The sequence below is a fragment of the Macrosteles quadrilineatus genome, unplaced genomic scaffold (genome assembly GCF_028750875.1).
Source record: "Macrosteles quadrilineatus isolate MER2022 unplaced genomic scaffold, UCM_ALF_1.0 Scaffold_3__2_contigs__length_128488019, whole genome shotgun sequence".
Lineage (NCBI taxonomy): Eukaryota > Metazoa > Arthropoda > Insecta > Hemiptera > Cicadellidae > Macrosteles > Macrosteles quadrilineatus.
In genome coordinates this window covers 108,417,466-108,445,032 of record NW_026542596.1, presented here as the reverse complement: position 1 = coordinate 108,445,032, position 27,567 = coordinate 108,417,466, and the positions used below count along the sequence as shown (strand labels likewise).

The following is a 27,567-nucleotide window of genomic DNA, read 5'->3' as shown; positions in this document are numbered from 1 at the left end:
CTACTCTTTTTTTCAATTTTCATACCTTATTAAGAGCAATCATGTTTCTTTATATAATCAATAATAAAATTTGGTTCAGTTTAAATAGGTCCAAGCGTCCAAGGTAAATACATATTTCTTATTGGTCACATTATTGCGTAGTTTTTACCACCAGTCAAGATTACTTATATTTATGTTTTTATATTATTTTATTAATGCATTTTAATAATTACAAAGTCATTCTTATAATTAAATAGGTTATAACCCTTAAAGCTTAGAGTTTTAGAAAATATAAAGTACGGGATTCGGAGGTCTACTTGTGCAAAGCACTGACTACTTCGTAGGGGTAAACTCAAATGTCTGGTGGAGGGGGAAACTTTGGAGGGATGACAGCTGGTGATAGCTATCTTCACGGCCGTGAAGACTGTTTATTGTCATGTTGATAAACGAGCTAGTCTAAGTAACTTAAGTTTATTAATTGTTTATTTTTCTAATTTTAATACAGATATTGAATAAGCTTACCGAAATTCTCACTAACAGACGTTGTAATGGTGTATTATTATAATCGTTTATATATCTACCGTTAGCATTTATATTACTTGCAGGCTGATTATGGAAATGTTTATTTCGAGTCATAGGCCTAGGTTCAACCGGTAAGTAGTGATTTCAGTCCCAGCCAATGCCTTCCTCGTAATTTGAGGTTTAATGTCTAGATAATTATTTGATTTGACAAAAATAACATACATTAACTATGTGTTAATAATAGGTCTATTGGCCATTTTTCTGCTGGAATATAAAATGGGGGAGGCTATTTTCATGACTTGTCAAAGACGGCCTGTATTTTAGTTATTAAGGTTATGCCACAACCCTTAGCCTAACCCCAGAAATGTCAAACACCAAGTAAAATGTTTATTTGCTTTTTTACGATAGTGACAAACATTTATTTAGAAGCTCTATTTAAGTGTTTATAAGTTTAGGCCTACCTGTCCCTTTTTATATCAAGGTTATCTTAAGTTAATAACCTAGGTAAACTTAGGCCTAAAAGACCTAAGTTATCTAAGTTAGCAATTGTGTTAAAGAAAAGGGTAGGCTAAGTTAATTAAGTTATGTAATTTAACTAAGTTAGGCCTACCTTAATTTAGGTTAGGCCTACCTATGCGATGCGGTATGCGATTTTTACAAACTTCAAACTTTTGTTCATTTGGCTTGCCTAAAGTAGGCTAGGCAACTTTAGGCTTAAGAACCTTTTCTTATGGCACTCTTGGGTTAAACGCCAATTTCGCCCAGAAATTCACGTTTTAAGGTGGCCGAAAACTGAAACAGGAAGGACTATTTAACATTCTCGACTGGACTTTACTTAACGTCCTACACTCATTCAAATGAAAATATCGCTAGATTAGCCTTTTCAATATCGATCAGGCCTAATCGATATTACGATTACCGGTACTCATGATTTCGATAGCAGTATTCTATAGGTACATCGATTATTGCATTGTTTTTGTTTTAATTTAGGCTACATTTTTGTTTATTTTATTGTTTTTGTTTGTAGGCTACAAGTAATTTTTTAAGGATTTCACCATGAATTATCAAGTATTTAGGCCTAGTCATAGTATTTTATGTAACTTAATCCTGAAAACTGTTTCAAATGCAAGATCAAGGATTAAGTTAAACTTTTAGTACCGTTACCTGATACTCCTAAATGTGACATCTGTAGGCCTAACGAAGATATGAAAGTTAGAAAACGAGGTGAAAATCAGGTGGATTTTAGATGTCAGAAACGATCTAAATCACACTCACTAGCCTATCCATAACTTAAATGCATTGAAAAACACCTTTTTGTTTTGAAAACCCTCACGGTAGGTTCTTGACTTTAGCGGTTTCTAACGAATTTTGAAAAAAATGTTTTTTCCCCATTATCTGGCCTATTTTGAACACTTTTTACATTTGGCACTTTTAGGGCAAACGCCTATTTCACCCTGAAAATCGCGTTTGAAAATTGCGAAAAGTGCTAAAAATTTGCATGGGTATTTTACTCTTAATGTGTTTTTACTATTACTTAAGACCTACAGAACTAAATATAATCCAACCTAACTTTATCTAATCTAATCTAACCTTACTTAACCTAACCTAACTTAACCTAACCCAACCCTACTTAACCAATGCTTAGGTTAGCAATATGCCGAAAATAGCGGATTATTAGTTAAACAATGGTTAGGTTAGGTTAGGTTAGGTTCTAGGTTAGGTTAGTTAAGGTTAGGTAAGGTATGGCTAGTTATTAAGTTATTATTTTAATCAATTTGCCTAAAATCACCTGAATATTTGAAATATAACCTAACCTAACCTTACGTAAACTAACCTAGGCCTAACTATATCTAAACTAACCTAACCTAACCTAACCCAACCCTACCTAACCAATGCTAAGGTTAGCAATATGTCGAAAATAGCGGATTTTTAGTTAAACCTAGGTTAGGTTAGGTTAGGTAAGGTTAAGTTATTAAGTTATTATTGTTGTAGGTGTAGCCAACCTAACCTAACCTTACCTAACATAACTTAATTTATCTACGTCACCTAATCTTACGTAAACTAACCTAACTATATTTCAACTAACATAACCTAACCTAATCTTACCTAACCTAACCTAACTTAACCTAACCTAACCTAACCCTAATTAACCGATGCTTAGGTTAGCAATATGCCAAAATTGGCGGACTTTTAGTTAAACCAAAGTTAGGTTAGGTTGGGTTAGATTACTTAGATTAGATTAGATAAAGTTAGGTTGGATTATATTTAGTTTACCTAAGTTAAGTTATAAAGTCTACAACTTCTTTTCCGCAGAAAATTCTCCATTCTGCAAACGGTAACTTGACACTAAAAAATGTCATAGGCCTACATTACATTGAACAAAACCCGCGATGTCAATAGGCCTATTCGGTGCATTGATCGTGAGTAACGCATAGGCTACCTACATTAACCGAATTATGCCTACTTAAGCGATTCAATGTAAATAACAGTTTAGTCTATTTGAGCGGATACGAGAGTTTGAAAACTTATTTATTTCCAAACATTCATTAAAACTGTCACACACGATTCATTTACATGCAACTTAGACCGTGTAAGCCCGCAAAATATTTTTGGATTTTTCCAAGTCCGTTACTGAAAACGTTCTGCTTTGGGGATCTAGTTTAGGCTAGCCTAACTCTATCGTGGCTTAAACTCTAGTTTAACCCCAGATTCACTTTCCCCAAAATCTTAAGTTAAGGATTGAGTTAACTGGTGAGGCCGTTTAGGGAGTTAACTGGTGAGGCCGTTTAGGGAGTTAACTGGTGAGGCCGTTTAGCTGGTGATTTATTGGTTAAACCAGGGGAGAGGAATAGTAACTCAATTCATGATTGGCTGACTCTTGTCATCCTTTACACATAGCTTACCGTACCTAAAACAAATTGAAAAATTACATTTAAATTTTACCTAAATAAGAAGCTTAGATTGGTTAAATGACTAGTCCTATTGTAACATGTAGGAATATCATTACAGAAAAATTAATATATTTTAACTTAGAGTGTGGGTATAAAATATCTATAAGTTAACTTTGTTTCTGTTCCAACAGTCCTGTAAATATTGGAGTTGGAAGATAAAAGTGTTGACACTTAAATTTTCTTTGTGTTTTTCAATGAAAAGTATTAAACTTAATAAATTGTATCTAATAAATCGTATCTAAATCGTATCAATCTTAATAAATCATTATTATGTTTCAGCTTAATGTAATAATGTAAGCAAGAGATTAGGTAGCGTAATACAATTGTTTGGGGCAGACTGAGAGCCAATCTAGCTTTAACCTGAAAGATGGCTCTTCCTCAAGGGAGTATAACAGACCCCTTGACAACACAGATGAACACGTACAAATCTTATGTCACTACGATCGGTGACCCTGGTGCCAAAGAAGAAATAAAACTTCAGGCTGCTCAGGAACTCAGCGAGAACTTTGAGGTGAGTTTAGTTTGAGTTAATTTGGAATAATTTCTTTAAAATCAGAAAGAAACCTAAGCTATTGAGATGAACATTGATTTGACAATAGGCTGATCTGTTAAAAACCGGTAGTTGATTTTTAAATCCCTTTTATAGGTAGGTATATAATATTTATATATTTTATTTTTTGCTTACAAAAACTTTGAAGTTAGGCCTAAGTTAGTCAGTTTAGTTTTCAGAAGCGATCTCACCTGTTTCTACATGAAACACGTATCAAAACAAAGTTCAAACTTTACAATAGGATGAGAAATCTATTTGCACCATTGACATACAACAGCGTCAATAATAAAACCACATGCTTAATTTATTATAATGGCTTATTTAGATTTAAATATTAATTTAACAATTGCTAGCTAGTTTACATCGCTGATTCTAATTAGTTTGTTTTGATTCCCATTTCCGTACGATCAATATTATGATTGAAACATTTAGTCGACATCAGAACACTCAAACATTCTATGATGAATCATTCTTAAAAACAGGGCTGTTGCTTAGTTTATTGGCGCCCAGGGTGGGATGTTGTTAGGCGTCCCCTCCCCCTCAAACACACAATGAGCAATGCTCTTGGCGGGTTGCGTCACTGTCTGAGACATCATCTAAAGTGGAGACATCATCATCGTCCTCAAGGCAAAATCCTAAATACCTCCCGTGGTCACAAAATCATCATTGTCTTCCGTGATCGCGGCAAAATCCTGAATAGCCTATAGGCTACCCTACGTTAATAGAAGTTTAGTGATTGTCCTCTGAAGACGACAATCCAAGGTCGCGCTCTGACGGCTTCCACGGTCGCGGAAACATAATCCTTGTCTTTTGTGATCGCAACAAAATCTTTAATATTTCCTGCAGTACCGCAACAAAAATGTAATCATCATCATCATGGATCCCGAAGAAATTTTCAACATCCCCCACTATCTCGAAAACATCATCATCGTCTTCCGAGACCACATAACTTAAATGTTATTTTTGTCCATTGCGGCAAAAGCATTCGATCTTTTGCAAACCTGGTTTGCAATAGCCAAAACATTGCAATTGAAAGCTCGTCTCGAGCTTGATTTTCTGATATAATGCTCAAGCTTGTAGGCTAAGCTCGGCTTGTCTCGAAAATCCAGTAGTTCACATGCCTCTACACTAAGTACATCAAACATAACTCTTTTAAAATTGTTGTACCACATTTGTGGTGCCCACCAAAGTCGCCGCTTCCGGGCCGCCGCCCACCCATGCAATGGCCGTGCTTCAAATCCTGTAACTATTTCCGGTCAGTGGTAAATAAAACATGTTTCTTAATAGCCTAGACCTATCATCTATTTATATTTATTATTGTTTCGGTCCTAATTTATATTAGGTAGGTAGGCCTACATCTAGAAAATCAGTATAAAATACTTTACCCACCCTATTTGATTGGTAGTAGTTTCTAAATGCCCTCTAATACCCTCTGTCTCTCTGTGTGTTCTTTGATCAATGGCCTTCACCCCCGAATGTTGTTTTTATTTTTATTGTATTTAGGTTAAACATTGTATTGGGTTACTAATAAAAATGAGGGGACCCTTACGCAAATTTCAAGGTTTAACACAGTCAAAAACTATTGTAAGGGATAATAAAGATTTTCCAACCAACCTTAACGAATCGTTCTTCAATAAACAGGCCCAATAAAAATTAAATAGTTATGATAACAAATGTTAAGTTTGAATATCGAGGGCCATTTGGAAAATAAGCTCCGTTCCACCACTTTTTATGGAACAAAGAGCTTCTTGCTTCTGTAGGTGATTGGAAAAATTTAGCTTAGGTACTTATTTTGGGCTTGGTTGCAACATGTGACCTTAAATTGTCACTGGTTTGCGTTGAAAATGAAAATAGGCCTATCATGAAACATTATGTAATGATTAACACTTAACAGGTTGCAATTTTGCAACTCAAGTCATCAATATGTTTTTGCTTTTTGTTTGGTTTTCTTAATATAGTTTAATATTTAAATGTTCTTATTTTAGTGTTATAACTTATGTATATTTTTCTCAATTTATTTAGGCTAATTAGTAAAACTGCTTTCAACTGAATAACAGTAAACCTTATCAATAGAGAACAAATCATCTGTTTTATGAATTCTGATTGAATCTTTCATAACATTTTGTCTGCAGGTCATCGTCATGTCCCCAAAGTATCCAAGTTTCCTGGAGCACTCATTGAAGATATTTTTGGATATACTTTCAAAAGGAAAGCCACACTTTGTTGCTGAAAATAATCTACATGTGAGTAAACATTATTTACGACATTGAGTATTACGAAGAAAAAAACAATTCCAAGTAAACTCAATGACAGCTCCAAACTAGGCTAGGCCTATATGTTTTGTAATTCTTTTGCTTTTCAGTAAGGCCCATACTCTTCAATGTTCATGATCCTAATGGATCACTAGAAAAAATCTTTAGATATGATTGATTATGCTTGGTACTTTAACGTTAGGGTGTGTAATGTCTTCTCTACACAGGATTTTTTACTTTTCCCTTTTGAAATAATAAGACCTAACTGGTCAAAACACAACCTTTAAAATATTAGCAGTCTATTATTTTTACTCACTATTAAATCCAAATATCAAAGAGCACACTGTCAATAAAATTATAGAGAAAAATTTAGTCACCATAAAAACGCTCATGTGTATCTTTTAGGTGTTACATACTACGAAATCCACCCCCAGGCTTTGAAGCTCTAATTTAAACTATTGGAGTTACTGTACCGGAATCTTTTTCTATGAAATCAGCTTATGTTAACTTAATGAAATTTGTCAAATATTTTCAACCAAGTATATCAAGAAAATAATGTTATTTTATGTTAACTATGTTGATTGTATTATAATTTGTTCAAAACATTTAGGTAGTTTAAGGGGGAGATTTGATGGGTCCCCACCACCACTTTTTTAGCTTTAGGTAATGTATTTATCAGCTGATCAGCTTTTGACTGTTATTTTAAAGTTGTTCCGAGTGAAGTGTAGGGGATGGAATCGCCTCCCCTCAAACTGCCTACATTTTGTGCAAGGAGTATATGTTCAGAGTTTAATGTAGTAGAGTCTAATAATAACAATACCGGTACTGAACAATATAGGCTAGTATGGTTGAGCTTATATAAGCCAAATTTTGTGACATAAATTCTGAGGGGTTATAACATTGTATCATAGATAAAACATACTCCCTTAGTAGATTCGTCATCCTTATGGAACAGCTGGAGCCAATTTAATTGTTAGTTCTGTACGTCTCGGTCTCAATTGTAGTGGTCCTGTTTTGTATAATTTGCTGTACTTCCTAGGCCGTCCGAAAACTGTTACTGGAAATGATCTACAGAATGCCACCCAATGAACTGCTCAAGCCTCATGTGGAGACGATTCTCACTTTGTGTATGAAACTACTTGAACTGGAAAATGAACAAAATGTGTTGGTGTGCCTGCGGATCATCATAGAACTGCATAAACATTTCCGACCAGCTTACAATCCAGAAGTAAGTTGAGAAATGTTTGACTCTGTTGATGACAATAATGTTAGTTCTTCTCTCTTAATTTTTCTCTTATCAACATATTCTCTAATAATGAAGCATTTTTCAGAAGTAGGATTTCTGAGTTCAATTCAGAACTAGTCTATTAATATTTTTACCATAGAAATACATTTTAATGATAGAACTGTCAACTTTCATGAAACAAAAGGTTAAGTACGAAGAGTGTATAAAACAAGTCTTTGAGACGTGGACGTGAATTACAAAATCAGTGGACTTGCTAACAAACAGTGAACACCTTTAACCTTTTTCATAGTCTTTTCAGATATCATCACTATTGATCTAATGAGCCTTTACATTTTATAGATTCATCACTTCCTACAGTTTGTTCGGTCAATCTACCAAAATTTACCTGGCCACATGGACAAAATATTTGAGCCTAAAGATCCTATAAAGGTGTCAGATCTTTCGGAACTGAACATCGAAGGGTTACTTTCTATCACCTACACGGCCGTGCCAATTCAAGTGGATAAGAAACTGGCAGATGGAAGATCTGCTACGGAAAAGGTAAGTGATTTCAAATATTTATGTGTCACTCAAAGTTAAGGCACAGTAAACTCTGGTTTTGACTTTGGATGGTTTAAAGTTATCGGCAATGTGTTTAAGATAGAGTTCATTTCAGATTGATTACTAGTTAAATAAAATGATCAAGCATATATCTAACAGTTATACATACAGTTAACTACCTTAAATTGAAATACATAACATCACCGCAAGTATTGCAACGAATATTAACTGACTCTTTGTGCTTTGTTCTTCTCTTTGTTCTAAGGTAATGTGAGTAACGGTCATTGCAAATTTTGTGCACTATTTAGCTATAGGCCTAATTGAAATTTGAATAAAACGTATGTCTTAAATGTAACTTTTTTTCAGTGTACATTGATCCCCAAAGGGATTCTTTCACTCAAAGTGCTTCAAGAGCTTCCTATTATAGTTGTACTCATGTACCAACTTTACAAACAGAACGTTCAGCAAGAAGTCACTGATTATATACCAATCATTATTGGTACTATTACACTCAAGCCAGCGGAACATCACAGGTAGGCCTACTTTTGTTTTAATTTAAATGTTAAAATTTGAGTAAGGATCGTTTGTTTAAATTTGATTCCTAATAATTGTGTGAGCAACTCTTTTTATTCGTGTGGAGTAACTAAATTATGCTTTAAGTTGCTTTAAGTTAATGCCATAGAGTAGAATTAAATAAAAGTTTAGTTAATTTTTAAACATTGGCTTTATAGTTACAAAATCAAAACCAATTAATACTAGGAGGGTGTGGTAGACCGTTAGGTTTGATTGATAGGTTTAAGGTGTTGTTTCTCCAGTACCTACAGTGTAGATCGAGGGTTTGAATCCCATTCCATACCTACTCTGGTGTGCACCTCGTGGGGATTTCAGATTTATTTGCCACATCTTGATGGGAGAGGCCCATAAAGCCTTTCTGGCCCATAAGGGCCAAGAGAGGCCCATAAATGGTAAATGAGTGAATGTTAACGAGATGGGCAAATTATTTGGGAGATTCACCTAAAACCAGGCATTTCGCTACAAATTTCTTGTCCGTATTGTGTGTGTGCACCAAAAAGTAGTTGTCTATTATTTAGATTTTCAATATTTACATGTTCATAAATGTGTGGTAGTAAAAGTGTGAAAGTGTGATAAAAATAGCTGTACAAAATTAACGATTAATCCCTTGTTAAACGGTTTAAACTTTCATCATCATAACTTCAGTAGTTTATCATTTCAAACAAGTTATTCACCAATTTGTAATTGTAATTACCGGTTGCAGAGCGAACCCCAACTTCAACAAAGAGGTGTTTGTCGATTTTATGGGCGCTCAGATCAAGACTCTGTCTTTCCTGGCGTACATCATCAGGATCTACCAGCAGATAGTGGGAGAACACTCACAGCTGATGGTGGAGGGGATACTGGGCATGCTGACCCTGTGTCCCATGGAGGTCACCCATCTCAGGAAGGAACTGCTGATAGCGGCCAGGCACATTCTGGCCACAGAGCTGAGGATCAGTGAGTGTTCAACCTCTTACCATTTTGCAATAGGTTACCATTTCATTTTTTGAACATTTTACGCGAATGTGAATAAAGTCTATGGACGTATAGGTACACAATAGAAGGTAATTTTTCATAGTGTTATTTTGTATGTATTATTATTTTTATTTAGTCCTATTGTTGAACTTCTCTACATGGTTGATTAAGGAAAAAGTTATTTATGTTTAAATTTTCTTCAATTTACTGTCTGAAGAAGATCTACACTTGGAGGAAATATTAGTGTTATTTTTTAGAAAACAAAGTTGTCATAATATTTTGGTGCTAAAAACTAATCCTTTCCTCAGGTGAGGAAGTAATATAATAAGGTAGTACACAAATATAACCAAAGCTGGAAAGTTGTATTAGTAAAATCCTAAAAAAGAAATCATTAATAGTTTTGTTTTCTTCCAGGATTTCTTGTTTATTGTTTTGGCTACTATTCAGTTCTCTGTGCGGTTTAAGTCTTTTGTGATTTTCTTTTGTTTGTTTACTTACCTTTTTTGGTTTAGGTACGCCTAAGTTTCTTACCTAAGACTGGAATAGAATTCCAGATCACAAAAAGGAATAAAAAAAATTGATTTGATTAATCTATGTCATATTACATGGTGTTAATTGTGTATCTATTATGCCCATGGGCTCTAATTTTCCTAGCTATACAAGCTAGTCAACCACTTGGTAATCAATGATTGTGTTGACAGAGTTTGTGCCGTTCATGGACAAGCTGTTTGACGAGGCGGTGTTGCTGGGGCGAGGCTGGACGACCCACGAGTCCCTCCGTCCTCTGGCCTACAGCACACTGGGGGACTTGGTGCATCATGTGAGGCAACATCTGCCCATGTCCGACCTGGCCAAGGCCGTGCATCTGTTCTCCAACAACGTACACGACGAGACACTGCCTACCAGGTAGGTTGTAAGAATACTACAGAATTTGGTGATGAGAGTAATAATGTGGTGTAGAGTTTGAGATAAGGCGAACGTATAATGGCAACTATGAGGGTGAGAAGCTAGAAAAGGATAAAAAAAGAGTTTGTAGCTTTTTTTGTAGCAGTCTCAACTGCCTGTAATGTTGGACCATTTGGACCTACTAGCCTGTGTAGTGATAGTGAAGTAACTTTATGGCATGAGTCACTTGTGCAAGTTAATGGTGGCTTCAATAATACAATATTCCGTACCCCTTATAGCCTGCATTATGTAGTCTACAGAGCTTGAAAGGCTTATTTGGTGTTACAAATCGTGATGTTAGAATTACTGAACGTTCTAGGTTTCAAAATGCTAGATTTGTGCGATTGTATGTATCATTTTAATTGTAACTAAGACCCACGTGGATGTTACCAGTATCCAAATCATCTCATGCAAGCTGCTGCTGAACCTGGTGGACTGTATCAGACAGAGGAGTGAGAGTGAGGCAGGTCAAGGTCAGGACTCTGTCCGGACGGGTCAGGACTTGCTCATGAGGATGCTGGAGGTGTTTGTCATCAAGTTCAAGACCATCGCCAAACTGCAACTGCCCATTCTCATACAGAAATCGTAAGGACAATTTGGATATTACAATGTTTCCTTAGTTTAATACTAGAAGGTTAAAATACCTTAATCCATCAATGTGATCATGTCACCAATGAAAGGCGACCGGTTTCAACCCATCAAATGGGTCATGTTCAGGTGAAGATGAACATAGAATTACTCCGAAGAGGTTGTCAAAAAGTCAATAAATACAAAACGAAGAATAGTAACACTTAAACACATTTTTACAAAAAACACATGTGGCTACAAATCGACTGTGCAGCGGACAGTATGCATACATTGAGTTACAAGTCCAGAACTTAGTTTACTTAGTTTTCTTGAAAACCTGCTGTCTAGACAATCTTTTGATTAATTTTCCAAATTAAGTTGTATTGTTGGTACTGTACACTCTTTGTTATCCAAGCCCGTGGGGTTATCTTTAACCACACTGTAGAAGCTTCAAAATAGTTTTTAATTGACAATTGATGTTTCCACAGAAAGGCCCAACAAGCAGCTACTCCAGCCCAAACTCCGACCACCACTTCAACATTGCCTAACCTGGACATAGTCAAGACTGAGCCAGACGTCAAACCTCCGATAGGCTCTCCTCCAGCATTGATTGAGCCATTAGGTAACACAATAGGGCTACTGTTTAGTGGAATCGAGACTAAAGTATTCATCCCACTTACACATACTGTTTATTTGCATCATAAAAAAGCAATATAATTCTCAACTGAACAGTAAAAAATTATGAATCCTACCTCTAGTCTAGAGATGTCCTAAACTATAACAGCTAAGTTGTGTAAAAGTAAAATACTGACAAGAAATGTAAAATACAAAATAGGGAAGTACCGGTAAGTTATTGGCTTCACCTAAATCCTACTGAAAAATAATAAGTTTATTTTCAAAGACTTCTTTCTTTTAAGGGGACACCATTTTGCTTTTCTCCAAAGTGAGTCCTTTTGGTTATCGTAGATTAAAAAAAAAAAATTACATAGCCTAATAATATCATGTAAACTTTTGATGGATGAATACTGATTTAACACTGATTTGTAATTCTAGTATAAGAAACCAGTGGGTAGTTGATGAGAAATGTTACTGTAGTTGAAGTTCAAATTTACTCTTTTGACTTTACTTTTCATATGCGCTATTTTTGAACTACGAATCCCAATGACCCCTCTCAGTTAGATTTATATACTGCAAAATTTGAATTGGGTTACTAATTATTTCATTTTAAAGGAAAACCAATTGGCTAGTAAGATTTTTTTTTAAAAAGGAACAAACCTGAGAAAATAAAGAGTCAATGGGCTAATAGACACACAACAAAAGAACACAAAAACAATACACTGGTGTTTTGTCCTGATGTGGTCGAAGAGAAAAAATGTGATTAAAACAAGTTTTTTGACACTATCAATCTCCCATGGGGTGAAAGATGTAAAACTGGAAATATTAAAACCCACAATCTCTGGTGACACCTCCACTTTAAGATTCTACAGTTCAGCTAGCTTACCTAAACATTTTTTTCCGGAGAGCCAATTTAAGAAAAAACTAGCTTCACTTCATCCTGTTAAAAAAACCTTGGATCAGCCACAAGAATTTTTATGTGATATTCTAATCCTAGTTGTATTGTTGCAGCCAATGTGAAGCCTGAAGAGAGAGATGCGGGCAAATCCAAGTTTGGATTCCCGCCATCCTTAGCCTCTACCTACACAGTGACTGACTGCAAGAGCTTGGTCAAAACACTGGTCTGTGGTGTTAAAGCAATCACTTGGAGATGCGCTTCTTTCAAGGTATTTTTTGTTGCTGAGCTTTTATACTAAATAGCCCAATTTATAGTTTGGTGCCTTGTAAAAACTGTTAGGGCTTACACCAAACTTTTATCTAAATTTTCAAAGTCCACAAACAACTTTTACAATGAGTTTTGATTCTATAATGCTAATTTTTTGTCTGAAATAAATCGGTAATTTAAGGGTCTAAGCAACCTTTGATTTTTTGTTGTCTTGTACATCACAAATTTCTTGAAGTAAGTCTGCTCTATAGATCACACCAAAACATCAACTGTAGCCTAAGATTATTCTTGTAATGGCAATATAATTTTCCTTTTCAAAATAAGTGATAGGAACAGGTTCAAATTATAATTTTAGGTTCATTGCTTGTTTAAGTATGGCTCCAGTAAATTTCTTATTTATTTATTGGATTTTTGGTTTCTTGTAAGATTCATTTGACAGTAAATACTAAACACAATGACAGTTGTACATGTCACATTTTTAGTCTCTTTACAAACGTAACATTTAGGTTATTTTGTTCTTCAATCAACATAATCAAAGATAAAGCTGCTCCAGCTCCCTCGTTTCCTTAGGCAACCTCTTGTTTTACTTGCTGTAGATATTGTCACAATTAGATAGATGTGTATAAAATCAGTCTTAGACTGATGATGGATTATTGAAAGTGATGTGTTCATGCTTAGTTATTAAATGTAATGGATCCTAAAGTGCCGGATTCACTAAGCTTTAGTGTGTAATACTAAACTTGTTTTTGCTGTGCAGCAAGGCAACATCACCGTGGAGGGAGGTAAGCTATTCACAGCTAAGGAGACTGAGGTGTTTATAAGGTTGGTGAAGTGGGCTATGCAGGCTCTAGATGTGTACACTCTCAACATCACACCCAACGCTGTCCAGCAGCCTGGCACTAGACTGCCCCCCCAGCAGACAGTGCGCACCAAGGAGGAGAAGGAGGTTTTGGAACACTTCTCTGGCGTGGTATGTAGTTGCAGTGACTACAGCTTGTTTGTTTTTAAAATAAATACTAGGCATTCGATTCTCGATACAACCGATACAACCGATACGACCTAAGACGACGATGATATCTCCACGACCACTGGATATGATCACGAAATTACCTTGAGTTTTTCTTGACCGAAAATATAACTGGTACTCCTCTATAATAACATTTCATTTTCTTTTTGATTTTTGTTGTTGGATCTGGCTAAATTGGCTAGTTAGATTGTTTCATTGTCTTTACTTTAAAACACCCCATTACCTCAAAAATACTTAATGGAAGGACATAAAGACAGGGGTTGGTGTAGCCAACTATTTAGACAATTTGGTAAAACTATAAAAAGTGGTATTGGTATCAAGAATCGAGAATCGATTGTTCATCGTACTATTGGTAGGCTATTGGGAATTTAATAAATTTTAGTATCGACAGATCACTAACAAATTTGGAGTGTGGCATTTAGGATTGCAAGTTTTTTACAGTTTTGAAGCAATTCAAATTAAACCTTTCCAGTTTAGATTTCGTACTTTTTGAGTATTAAAAAGAAACTAGGCCTATTACTCTCAGTTCTCCGTTTAAGCAATTCATGTTTCTGCTTTCAGTTTTCAGTGCTGGATTCGCACACATTCAGGGAGATCTTCTCAACCACCATAGAGTACATGGTGGAGAGGATTGCTCACAACTTTGCGTTACAAATAGTCGGCAACACCTTCCTCTCAAACTGTGGAACGTCCCCGATCTTCGCCACAGTCCTGGTAGAGTACTTGTTGGGACGGATGGAGGAGATGGGAAGTGGTAATGTGGAGAGGAGCAACCTCTACTTGAAATTGTTTAAACTCGTCTTTGGCAGTGTTCAACTCTTTGCTGCGGAAAATGAACACATGCTTCGTCCACATTTGCATCAGATTGTCAACAGGTATTTTATTGGACATTTATGCAAAACATGTATGTGTTTATTATTGGTTTTTAAAATGAAGTGAATACAACTTCTCATAACTCATAACACAACTTTTGACAACACAGGATTGTTTATTTTTTTTAATTATTTGATTTTACTTTTGATTATTACACTTGCAAAACATCAGTGACCTTGCCTTCTTTTCTTGCTTCTTTCTAAAAAAAAGGGGGAAATTAGTTATTGTTCAATGAATTAAGCTTTCTTTTGGTTCCCAGCTTTTAATGATTGAATTAATTGGTTTTTGGATTATTCATTGTGTTTTTTTATCTAATCGTCATCCTACTTTCAGGTCAATGGAGTTAGCAATGACTGCTAAAGAGCCATATAACTACTTTCTACTTCTGAGAGCTTTATTCCGGTCCATAGGAGGAGGGAACCATGATCTGCTCTACCAGGAATTCTTGCCTCTTTTGCCCAATCTTTTACAAGGTAACTTATTCAAAGGATGAAATATACTTCTTTATAGATCAGTCATCCTCATAGATCAGCTAAGGATATATTTTAGTTCATTATGGTGTGGGTAGCCTCCGGATTGCGAATAATAACTATGATAGTGGTTTAAATACCTTATTCATGCAATCCAATTGTTGTCTCCACAACTAGTTTCAACCTGCTAGGAGGTCATCATCAGGTGAGTACAAGGATGAATTACTTCATATGAAGGTCGTCAGTAACAGTTTTTTTACATCTACACAAATTCGTCATTACATTTACAATTCGTCGTGTGTTTGTGTAAATGTAAAAAAACTGTTACTGACGACCTTCATATGAAGTAATTCATCCTTGTACTCACCTGATGATGACCTCCTAGCAGGTTGAAACTAGTTGTGGAGACAACAATTGGATTGCATGAATAAGGTATTTAAACCACTATCATATATATTTTAGGTTTTTAGGTCCTTTTAAGTCATTACAGTACTTGTCATTATTTATCACCCATCTCCATACCCTCTATATAATATATCCCCCTTCTTCTAGGTCTTCCTCTTCTTTCCTTCTGTCTATCACCATCAACTCCGCATACCTTGAAATTCTATCTTGCATTCTTCCTGAAATTTTCTCCTGATTGCAAGGCACAGAGAATTGACTAAACCTTGATCAATACGATATATACTGAGGGTAAAGCATATATACTTACAGGGTACCCTGCAATAACATCACATCGAGGCCTAGCATAGGATAAATACATTGGGATCTGTCATCTATGCTATGTAGGCCTAACAGAAAGCGTTTCACTAACATTTATATTATCTTCTAGGTTTGAACAGCCTACAGTCTGGGTTGCACAAGCAGCATATGAAGGACTTGTTTGTGGAGTTGTGTCTGACAGTGCCTGTGAGACTGAGCTCTCTGCTTCCTTACCTTCCCATGCTGATGGATCCTCTAGTGTCAGCTCTTAATGGCTCACACACACTCATCAGTCAGGTGATTTACAGTTCTCATTCCTGAAAAGGGGGGGGGAAATTAGTGGATCGTTTGAATTAGATGAAATATCTTTTGTTTATGCAAAACATTATTAGAGTGGATTTTTCAGTCAAGTTGAGTCAATAAGATGCGACTACTTGAGTGTTGAGTCGAGTACAAACTGTCAAGTGTCAGATCGGGTTACAAATTTTGGCCCTCGAGTTATGAAATGAAACTGGATGGAGCCAAACTGAGTTGCTTTGGAAACTTGATTTAAAAAATATTAACTTAAATAATACATTAGTTTTATAAATAATCTTGTACTTGTTCTCCCTCAATATCACGGTAAAATTGTGAACATCTTCTGCGATCACGACAAAGTCTAAAACATCTTGCTCGGATCGTGAACATCTTCCAAAGTTACAGCAAAATCGTGCACATTTGTGGTCACAATGATATCATTATTGTCCCCCACGATCCTTGCAAAACCATCGAGAACATCACAGACGATCATAGCAAAATGGTCAATTTTCTGTATTCACATAAATAAGAGCTGGGCTCAGGAAACTAAAATTTGAAAAAAATATGTCACAACCAAAAGTTTATCCTTTGCGCCAACCGAAACTCGACTCAAAAATATCAGGTGTTCGCAGACCCCTATCAACTAGTCAAGTTTTCATTAGGGATGGACGAGATTGGATTTTTAGTTCGAGACGAGACGAGATTTTTTATTTCTCATAAAATTTCAAGACGAGATAGAGACGAGATTTCTCTTCTCATACACAACGGGAAATGCACGTTCGAAATTTTTACCTGATTTTGTAACATTGTTAGATGACTGTTTAAATACTAAAATAATGATATAGGCAAGAATATTTACAATCTTTTATTAAATAACATCAGCATAACATTTTTTTATTAATCACGCCTAACTTATTAAAAATGCCTACGATTAGGAAACATGGTGATATCAGTTAGGATAGATTTCAACTTATCCTAAAATAAAATAAATCATAAAATAAAAGCAATATTAATTTTTATAAAATAGTTACTTGTTTTGACTTTTTTATAGTAATAAAACATTCCTCACTCTGCTTACACTTAACAAAACTTCTCAAATGTTATTAAAGTAATATTATTAAAATAATGAAAGTAATATTTACATTAAAAGAATTAAAGTAATATTTACATTAAAAGAATTAATTAAATAAGAACGCCTTCGAAAAGGAAACGCAACTACAACACGCTCCTGTATTGCGGGTATTGCATTGACTTTCTGCAGGCGTTTTTAATTTTTTTTTTTTTTTTTTTTTATTCTCGTCTCGATAAAAATCTCGGCCAAAAAGTAATCTCGTCTCGTGTAACGAGATTGAAAATTTCCCGAAATTTCGAGACTTGACCATCCCTAGTTTTCATGAAATGATTGTGTATTGTGTGTACCCAGGGTCTGAGAACGCTGGAGTTGTGTGTGGACAATCTTCAGCCAGACTTCCTGTATGAGCACATCCAGCCTGTGAGAGCTGAGCTGATGCAGGCATTGTGGAGAACCCTGCGCAATCCCACAGACCAGGAGGCCCATGTAGCATTCAGGTCAGTCAACAAGCTGAGCAAATATAATCTTTTAATCTTTAACCATTGATATTTAGTTACTAGTAGATATCCAATCAATATGAACCAGAAAATGTTTAATTCAAGAACATGATGGCCACTCAGAATGTAACCTCCCTTTATCAGTGTGGGATGTAGGCCTAGTGAGTTTAGCGCAGTCATTATTGTACAGAAGTGTGTTGAAGGTTACTTGGCATCCAGCTGTGCTAGTGTGAAGGCTAAGCAATTGCTTAACTTCATTTTGTAGTAAGTTATCTAGTGAGGCGATTAGAATATCCCACAAGTTTGAGGTGCTATCTGGTACTTTTAACATCATAACATTATTGTACGCAGCTATTCATCAGGAATTGTTTGGCGTATGGACCAAATGTGATGACTGAAGAACAGGTACACAAATGGTGAATGAGTTAAATACCCCCGCCGCAGCAAACCTGCCGTCTAAGCGAATTTCCATTTGGCTGAATTGATTTTCAATTGATCTATTTAAATAACATTAGGTTTAACAAGTACCTAGGTTTGCTGCTACAAGGAAACTAATAAAGTGTGTGTTTTAAGTAAAATAATTATTGCTTAGTATAAAATGAATATATTTGCCAAGTTTGATCAAAAGATATCCATAAACAAGCAAACTACAACATTTTACAATATTCTCCATAAGAATAACATGGGAATTTTAAATTTACCATTTTTTTAGTTTTCTCCGTAACCAATAACCGTACAAAAACACTTTGATATACTGAATTGTTTGTTTTTTAAAGCTCTTTAAGAAGGTTTCGAAAAAAATTGGGAAATTTTGTGTTTTGAGGGTCAAAAGTGAGAAAAACCAATTTTTAACCCATAAAACCCCCCATAAAACCCTGTTCCCATTGTCCGATCATGCTCGATCGCGAACTCATTCAAGTTTATCCCGCCTTACACCTTCAAACCAAATTTCATCAAAATCGGATAAAAATTACTCAAGTTATCTTAAAATCTCTCTCTCTCTCTCTCTCTCTCTCTCTCTCTCTCTATATATATATATAAAGGCAGTTTTTGCTTTCAATTATCACTCTATAAGTAGTGTACAACATCAGGATATGATTTTATAATTTTGTTGTATCAGGATCCTTGGCAAGTTTGGTGGCCGCAACCGTAAGATGATGATAGAGCCGCAACGGCTGGAGTACAGTGTAAGGGAGACACCGGGACCAGCTGTTGTCGTCCACTTCCCTGATCACAACAAGCCGATCGAGCTGCCTCTGGAAAAGGTAGGCCTACTGTATATTCATAGCTTTAACTTTGCGAGCTGTTGGCACGTCCTACGTACGGGAATTGAGTGTTAAACTAAAACTGAAGTTATATCAATATTTCCAATTCTAATCCAAGCAAAGTTCAAGCGGTTAAACATTTACTGTAAACAAAAAGCTTCCAAGATGAATTAAAACATGTAAACATTGTTATTTTCCTATACTTTCCTCAAACAGTCGAACAGAAAAATAATTTGCGTAAACTTTCCTTCGAAAACTCGAGGACAGAGCTTCGATACATCAGTGGTTATAGAATCTTACTTATTTCCTATAATCAATGGCAAAATCACAGAATAATAAACTAACCTGATAGTTCTAAAGAATATTGCTATATTCAACCAGCTGTTAGTTAAAACAAATTATATTGCACATAACAAACATAATATTTTAAAGATTGCTTTAAAAAATTAATTAGAACATCTAGTATTTTACCATGTATATTTAAATAGTCTGTCATCCTCTTACCTAATAAAGGAACGTATCGAGTAGGCCTATAGCATTACACGTAGTATAAATAAATAAGTCAACCCTTTGCATGTCATTATTATCCAAATGCTGAATTTGTGTCACACACGCTTAATGTTTACAGCTGTTACGTTGAGCAAATGGTTTTATACCAAAAGCTAGTGTAAAATGTTAGCGTTGACTGCTAAACTTTTTAAAATTTTAAACTTTTTTTCTAAAAAACTGAAACCCTAAACTAAAAATTATCTTTCTTCCAACACAAAAATCATGAAAACCCGTCAAGTGGTTGATTCAGAATCGAGAAATAAAAAAACCCTGTCACATTTTAATATATATGGTTAATTAGTTGTAACAAGATAACAACAAGTATAACAAAGCCAACAAATGGAGCTGCTCTTTTCTCTGTGCCAGATCATAGAAACTGCAGTCAGTGCGTTGAAGGCCAGTGCTACAGACCCCTTCTACAGGAAGCAATGTTGGGAAGTGATCCGAAGCTATCTCATAGCCTCTATCAAGCTGGATGATGACAAACTGACCATGCAGAAACTGTTCACCCATCCTAGGTAATTCAACAGCCGACGATTTGTAGATTGTTTGTCGCATGAAAGATCTTTTGGTAAAATAAGATGTATGATATTGCAAAATGACCTAGTTTTTGTGATAATGGCATAATTGTTATTTTTTCTAGAGAGTGGACTCCTATGTCAAAACAGCTATTCTTAGAAAAATCCTTATAACATTCTAGTAAATAGTTAATCGGAAACTTATGTGGTTTACAGTGGAATTGTTTTAAAAATGTTTTGGAATGCATTAAATAATTCTAAGGAAGGGGAAATAGATAGAGTACACAAAAACCTCACCAATTAAAATAGCTCCAATTAATAAATAACATGAAATATTTCTGCAACTTAACTTGTTAATTTATATTTTACCCCTCCTAGGAGTTATTTTCAGAAGAATGATTAGAAGATGTTATTTTGGTAAGACTGCTGTAAATCATTCAACCAGTGTTTGTTTTGTATTGCTCTTTGATTCGACTACATATTTTAAAGAAGCTTTCATCAAATTTCAAATTTAATCTATTGTGAACTAGAAAACCATAAAGAAACCTGCCATAAATTTTTTTTACAACAAGCAACAGTTTTTTATAACAACTAACAAGAAACATCTTTTTCAGTTTTCAAGAAAACAAGATCAACGTGCTCCAGGGACTTCCTTACAAATCCTCTGACAAGTTGGCTCGCCAAACCCATGTCAATGGCCTCACTGGTCAGTACTTATAGACATACTATTGGACAAGTATAGGACCCTTGGTAAAGTTGTGACCAGGTTAAGGATAAAAAGTAACTTGCTTCTATTGAGCTACAGGCAGAGTGTTCTGCTGTAACATAGCACTGTTTCAACTTACTGGCAACTTTCTGTAAATTATTATATTTAATGTCTCCATCATAAATTGAAAAAGAGAAAATAGAACAATAATAGTAGCACACACTTTGAGAAGTAGATTAAATTATGTTCTTTTAAGTTGAAAGAACATGTGGACTTCTTCCTGGTTATTTTTGTGATCTCACTTAACTCTTCTTTTTTTTACAAATTTCTCTCTTCCCCTTGCTGTAGATGTTTTTCTTTTTGGGAAAAGTTCCTATTGATTTCTTACGTTTTCTTATATGGTCTTCCTAATCTGTTTTCCCACTATATTCTCTCCTCCTTTTCCCCACACTGTAGAAGTTTTCCTATCAGCAACCTTCTTTGTTTTCTTTCTAAACCTTCTAATTCTTTCCTCGCCACTTTTTAAATTTCCCTCCTATTCCCTCTATTCCTATCATTTCACCATTTGAAACATACTAAGTACTCATGTCATTCCAACTGCCAAAGTACCTAACTATAAAACTCAGCACAGCTTAAATATACACTATATATCCACTTTGTTTCTCTAGGGATGTTCATTGCGGCGGCCATGAAGGACTTGAAATCCACAGTGCAGCCGACAATGATGGCAATGGTCAGACACTACACCATGGTCGCCATCGTGCAGCAAGCCGGACCATTCTCACTGAATGCCAAGCAGGTCTGTTTGGAGGGCAGCATGGACGCCTTGGTGCTGATAGATGCCCTGGCCATCATCATGGGCCATGAGGAGAAGGAGTTGTGCAAACCTGGTCAGGCCGCCCTGGCTCTCATACTGCAGACGGCCACCAACATACTGGGCAACAAAGACAGGGTTGGTAGCCACCAGTAAATCTTGTCCAAGTGTGTTTTGCTCTAGATTATTATTTTTGAGTTGACAAGAACAATATTATTTTCTACTATAAAAGTAGGTTAGCAGTAAGCCTATAATATTGTAAAGGAGAGTTCTATTTTACTTTCAAAGAAATTTATGTTGTGAGGTACCAGAAAGTGAAATAGTTCATTCTGGCACAAAAATCATATTTATGGACTACTATTTACTAGGGGTCTGTGGAAATCCTGACAGGACAGAATAAAACAATAGGTAGTCAATCCTGACCTAATTTCAGGACACAGGTTATCCTGTGTCATATCAATTAATGCATGGTTGGGAAATCACATGATAGGGCGAGTTTGTCATGATTGCACAGATGTTTACGATTTTGCTGACAATCACGATCTCTCAATAACACGGGGAATGATTGTGATTAGTTAAATATTTTTATTGTTTTTGAGAATTATGGCTGCGCCATGAAAATATATGCGTCTACCAGGATATGTTTAAGTAGACAAATTTATCTTCAACGATGCTAAGTGGTGTGACTAACATATTTTTTGAGTCATGATACTTTTAAAACCAAACTTTTGATACTAAATGCACAACTTGACCTCTACTGTAGTTCAAGTAAACATTCCTTACCCTCAGATTTATACAATACTCAATAATCAGAATATTACTTCAGCACTCACAGAAAAAGATTTTAACAATTGTTTACAGTGTTTAAAGGTTTTGTGTTTCTTGTGCCAGAATGGACACTTTCATTCAGGAAAGCCTGTTAACCCAACAACCCTTTGTGCCTTTTGTGTTCTATTTGCATCATTAACCACTGTCTTAAACTTTTATTTTTCTATTAATTCATTAAAATTTGAAGTGTAGCTGTGATTGATCTCTGTTCCAGGCATGCAGACTGCCGATATTTGAATACCTGGCAGAGCGCATGTGTTCCCTCTGCTATGACCGAGCGTGGTACGCCAAGCTGGGAGGCTGCATCGCAATATCCTTCCTTTACGAGAGGATGTCCATCAGATGGGTTTATCAACACCTGTTTGTGTTTGTCAAAGCACAACTGTTTGTCATGATGGACCTCACTGGAGAAGTATGTTACATTTTTTATTCATTACGATTGTGTATCATCTTTGATTTTTCAATTACCTTTCAAAATTTGTTAACAAAAATTAAATGAATTAATATGTGAGCCATTAAGAGTAACTCTAGCAAACTTTTACTTCTCTATGCAAGTATAATTCAACAAAGACCTTTAACAACTTTTTTGACATATTGTGCTTTAACTTGAAAGTTGAGTTTAGAACTACTACGCTTACGTTTGACCATTGGGTGTAGACTTTGTAGTAGGGGTCTGCGGGTCAGACTTTTTTGGTTCGGGTCGGGTCGGGTCGGGCCAATAATTTTGGTCCTCAGGTTTCGGGCCAAAATCGGGTCGGGCCAAAAATTATTAATTACCGGATTTTTTTTCTTTTTTTAACTCCTATCTGTGTTTATAATATTACTTGAAAATAACATATGGAAAAAGATTGTATTTATGTATATTATTTCATGTTCATAACTTATTTACAGCTTAGGAGTTGCCTCAACTGCAAGAAAGAAGAAAATAATTTTTTTTATCAAGCCATTCTTTCCCATTTTCATAACTGTTGAAATATCTAAACAGCTATATTATACAACAAGTTTGTAATGGAACTTAATATAAATGGATCATAAACAAATCAATTAACCTTATCGCAAGTTTAGGGCCTGTGGCTTCAAGACTGCAAGCAAGAAGAAAATAAAAATTCTATGTTTCCACCATGCAATATGAATCATTCATTCCCTGCCTCCTAACCTCCTCTCACACTTACAATAGCATTATTAGTTACATCATCATAAATAAAGAATTATCTATTATTGGCATTAGTATGCCTACAGCTTTACATAGGAATTATTTTTTATAGGGCCTAAAATAGTAATAGACTAAGCAACATGACAAGTGGAGAACTCATTGAAGAACAGATATTGTGTAAACTAATTTACTATAAAACTCTAAAACAATAAATAACACACATACATTGTTTATGGTATAGTTATAGTAAAGACTGTAAAAATTGCGTATCATGTCATACACAGTTATAGATACACAGTTATAGGCACAGTTATAGGTATTGCAAGAGATTAAAATCCTAAAACAACTGATTTTAGCTAATAAATGAAAAGAATTAAAAATCCATAAACTCAAGTCAAACAATATCACAATTATTAGGTACCCGAAAAGGAACTCTTAATATATAGAAAATTATATTAAATCAAGAGAAAAGAAAGTTAAATGCTAATTTGGCAACATAAGCAGACAGCAGAGACATTATAGTACCCTAATTAGCAACACAACTCAATGTTTTTATACTGTAAGTCAATGTTTTTGAAACTGTAGGGTCTTTTTCTCGGAAGGAAGGGTAGTAGAATGTAAACAAAAAACCATGAATTACTCTCACAGCCGGGCCGGGGACACTCAAGGTTACAGACCCTCCCCCTCCCCTCCCCTCCCATCTTACACAACCCGAGCCAGGCCCGGGGACACTCAAGGTCATAGACCCTCCCCCTCCCCCGCCCCTATTACACCACCCGGTTGTTCCAATTGCTGACAAAATGTACAATTAACAAAACAAGGAAGTAGAGACAAAAAGATATATTTTCTTTATTCAAAAATATAAAACTGTTACAGATAATTTCCAAAGAAATTAATTCATGGTAGTTTGTGTCTTGTAAATATTGTATTGGATCTTAGAAATATCTTTTTTGAAACTCAATCTAACTTAAGAAAAAAATAATTTTACTGATAAAAACTTTCATAAAATTATAAAATATTTAGGCCTAACCTCTTTGTAGACTTGTTGATACTTGATACTTAAAAAAAAAAAAATTAAATGGTGACCATAAAATGCCGAACCAGACGATCAGAAGTGTTGTTTTGTTTTGTTACTGAATGACAAAAAGGACAATAGGAAAATAAAAGAACAAGATACAGATCTGTACACTATATCAGATATTTCTTTTGTTTATAATTTATTATGTAAATAAAATACTAAAATATAATTTAAACTAGGTATGGAATAAACAATAAATAATTAAACTGGTACCTCTGGATAAATAGTCTTTCTTTTGACTTAGTTTTCTTTGCACTGTTGCGTCACGGCTTTTGTTTTGTCAGTAGACGACTGGCTCTGGCTAGTGACAGTAAGGCAATAATTGCTCTGTTGTGTCTTTGTTCTTAAACGTGAGCAAACTTAATATTTAAGTCTAATTATAACATTTTAATTCCTCTGTAATAATGTATATAAAGAGTGTTTCTTTGGAAATTACTTATTATAACTTTTAAAATAGCCTAATAATTATTTTTTTTGGCCCGACCCGATCTTGGCCCGAACAAATCTCTGACCCGACCCGGTTTCTCGGGCCTTCCGCTGGCCCGACCCGACCCGAAAAAATCGGGGACCCGCAGACCCCTACTTTGTAGACTTTGAGGCTGATTGACGTTTTAGATTATATTTATTTGTATTTGCTTCATACCATAAACAACATAGTTAAAAATAAAACCATAAAATCCCACCAATCCCACCAATTTTATATCATGAATGTAGTAGACACCCTGTATAATAACATAGATTATCACAATCAATGCCTTAAAAACAAGTGTTTTAGTAAAAAAATTTGTCATTCATCCATAATTGATACCACAAACTTATGTAACTTGATCTAAATTCAATGAAATTCTTGCTCAGGTATCCAGTGGGGCCATAGACAAGGCTAAGAGTAACCTAGAGAACATGCTAGTATTGTGTGCGGCCCCAGTGGACCCAGCCTCCGACCCAGAGCTGGCTGCCATTCAGAAGAAAGCTCTCAATGAAGTCACATACGAGCTGATACGACAAGTCACCAGTCCCACTGACTTGCTGCGTCAACAGGTAAAGCTTTTCATCTGCAATTCTGGAAATGAAACCCTTCGGTTAGCTCTGATGATTGAAAATTTAGTTTGTTGTATTGACTTACACTTTCAAATCTGAGTGTATTGTTAAAATCATTTCTATGCAAAAAATTAAAATCAGTAATTTCTATGCAAATCTTTCAACGAAGAAGAAACAATTGAAAGACTGAAGATGTTGTTAGGTTTGAAAATTGAGCAATAAGGCTATGATACTAGTCAGGTGTAGTAATCACAATAGAAAGTAGATGGACAAAGGTAAAAAGGTAGGCCTATAAGAAAAATAATCCTTTTTTCATTAGACACAAAAGTATAATAGACATTGTAAAAGCTAACAAGATGAAACAGGAGTACATAACAGTAGACCCTCTCTAATCTGGCACTGCGGCACCCTATTAATCCGGCGTCTTTTGACTAGTGAGGTCCTCCGCGATCCCGGCAAAATTCTGATTATTTCATTTCCCAAGGACATCACCATCCACTCCTGTGGTTACGGAAACATTATCGTCTTCTTACGCGCTCGCGGCAAAATCATGATTCAAGATTCAAGAAAATGTAAAAAAGAAAATGACTTAGATTTTGTGTTTTGATAGGATTTGTAATAGAAAATTGTAAATTAATTAAAATATATCACGTATTTTGAAGACACAAAGTGACGCTGGCTGCTAGTATATAAGTAAAGAGCTTTTGTCTGATTTATGTAACCTATATTTTAGCCACTGTATACATTTTGTAGGTTAAATGAATAAAAAACACCTCTTTTAAACTTTGAATTTTATTTCCATATCTGTTTATGAAATCCCTAATTATTATATATTTGCTTGAACAGGCGATGTATCTGCTACAAGTGTTTGCGGACACACAGAAGAAAAGTGTGGTGGAGGTGATGGAGCCTCACAAGGATGAGTTGGCAGACATGATCCCTCCAAAGAAACACCTGCTACGTCATCAGGCCGCTAACATACAGATAGGACTGATGGAGGGAAACACCTTCTGTACCACATTGTCTCCAAGACTCTTCACACTGGGTTAGTTGTTCTGTATCAGTTGTCAAGGCTGCAATATTGTAATGGTGCTCGCCTTCAAATCTGTAGGTTGCTGTGTTTGCAACAACGGGACTCATAGAATTTTTCGTTTGCCAATGGGTGTAACAATCGTCTTTGACACTTTTAGTTTTGATCCCAAGCGAGATTGTGTTGACCCAGATGCCTTTACTCATTGGGCTATCAATGAATTAAAATATATAAATATAAATGCTAGAGCTTGTTAGTTATATGTCAAGGATTTAAAAATGTAAAAATGCTAATAGTGTTGAAAACACAACTTTAAAACAACAGGCTATGCATCTCGTTGTCATTCGTTTATACATTTCAGGCAAAAGGTCTGTTGAGAAAAGGTTTAAAAACTTATATTACTCATATGTCCTGGGGCTACAATGGATAATTCGTGAAAATCTTGCGATACATATTCTGCAATCTTTTATCTATTAACTTAAAATCTACTTTCAGATCTAAATGTCGGGGAGCACGCCGTGTTTTACCAGGAGGTTAAGTCGCTGTGTGAAGCCCCGGACTCAACGCTGCAGAAGCTACCATGCTACAAGAACATCCGCTCGCTGGTGCCTCTGCGTAATGCAGCAATGCGTGCGCTGGCTGCGTGTCACTATGTGCCGAGCTGCTCTAAAGACATCTTCACCATCCTGTACCAGGCACTGGAGCGGCCCAATCCTGAGCTGCAGGAGGCTGCCTTTGAGTGCATGAAGACGTTTGTTGCTGGCTCACCAATAGATATGACGATTGTA

At 35.5% G+C, this 27,567-nt stretch overlaps 1 protein-coding gene across 2 annotated transcripts in view; it reads left to right on the top strand.

Moving 5' to 3' along the window:
- The first annotated feature begins 416 nt into the window (after positions 1-416).
- Positions 417-27,567, top strand: part of LOC128991119 (transformation/transcription domain-associated protein) — a 109,520-nt gene continuing 82,369 nt past the window's right edge. For both annotated transcript variants that reach the window (XM_054413866.1, XM_054413864.1), the window contains exons 1-24: positions 417-632; positions 3,732-3,963; positions 6,135-6,245; positions 7,294-7,482; positions 7,840-8,040; positions 8,407-8,573; positions 9,317-9,552; positions 10,272-10,476; positions 10,909-11,100; positions 11,571-11,704; positions 12,709-12,863; positions 13,620-13,832; positions 14,451-14,764; positions 15,096-15,235; positions 16,065-16,231; positions 17,655-17,800; positions 18,921-19,065; positions 19,981-20,132; positions 20,747-20,838; positions 21,507-21,790; positions 22,695-22,892; positions 25,567-25,749; positions 26,596-26,794; positions 27,275-27,564. In XM_054413866.1, coding sequence (XP_054269841.1) covers positions 3,820-3,963; positions 6,135-6,245; positions 7,294-7,482; positions 7,840-8,040; positions 8,407-8,573; positions 9,317-9,552; positions 10,272-10,476; positions 10,909-11,100; positions 11,571-11,704; positions 12,709-12,863; positions 13,620-13,832; positions 14,451-14,764; positions 15,096-15,235; positions 16,065-16,231; positions 17,655-17,800; positions 18,921-19,065; positions 19,981-20,132; positions 20,747-20,838; positions 21,507-21,790; positions 22,695-22,892; positions 25,567-25,749; positions 26,596-26,794; positions 27,275-27,564 — 4,257 coding nt within the window. In that variant the 5' untranslated portion in view covers positions 417-632; positions 3,732-3,819. The remainder of the gene's footprint in view (positions 633-3,731; positions 3,964-6,134; positions 6,246-7,293; positions 7,483-7,839; positions 8,041-8,406; positions 8,574-9,316; positions 9,553-10,271; positions 10,477-10,908; positions 11,101-11,570; positions 11,705-12,708; positions 12,864-13,619; positions 13,833-14,450; positions 14,765-15,095; positions 15,236-16,064; positions 16,232-17,654; positions 17,801-18,920; positions 19,066-19,980; positions 20,133-20,746; positions 20,839-21,506; positions 21,791-22,694; positions 22,893-25,566; positions 25,750-26,595; positions 26,795-27,274; positions 27,565-27,567) is intronic.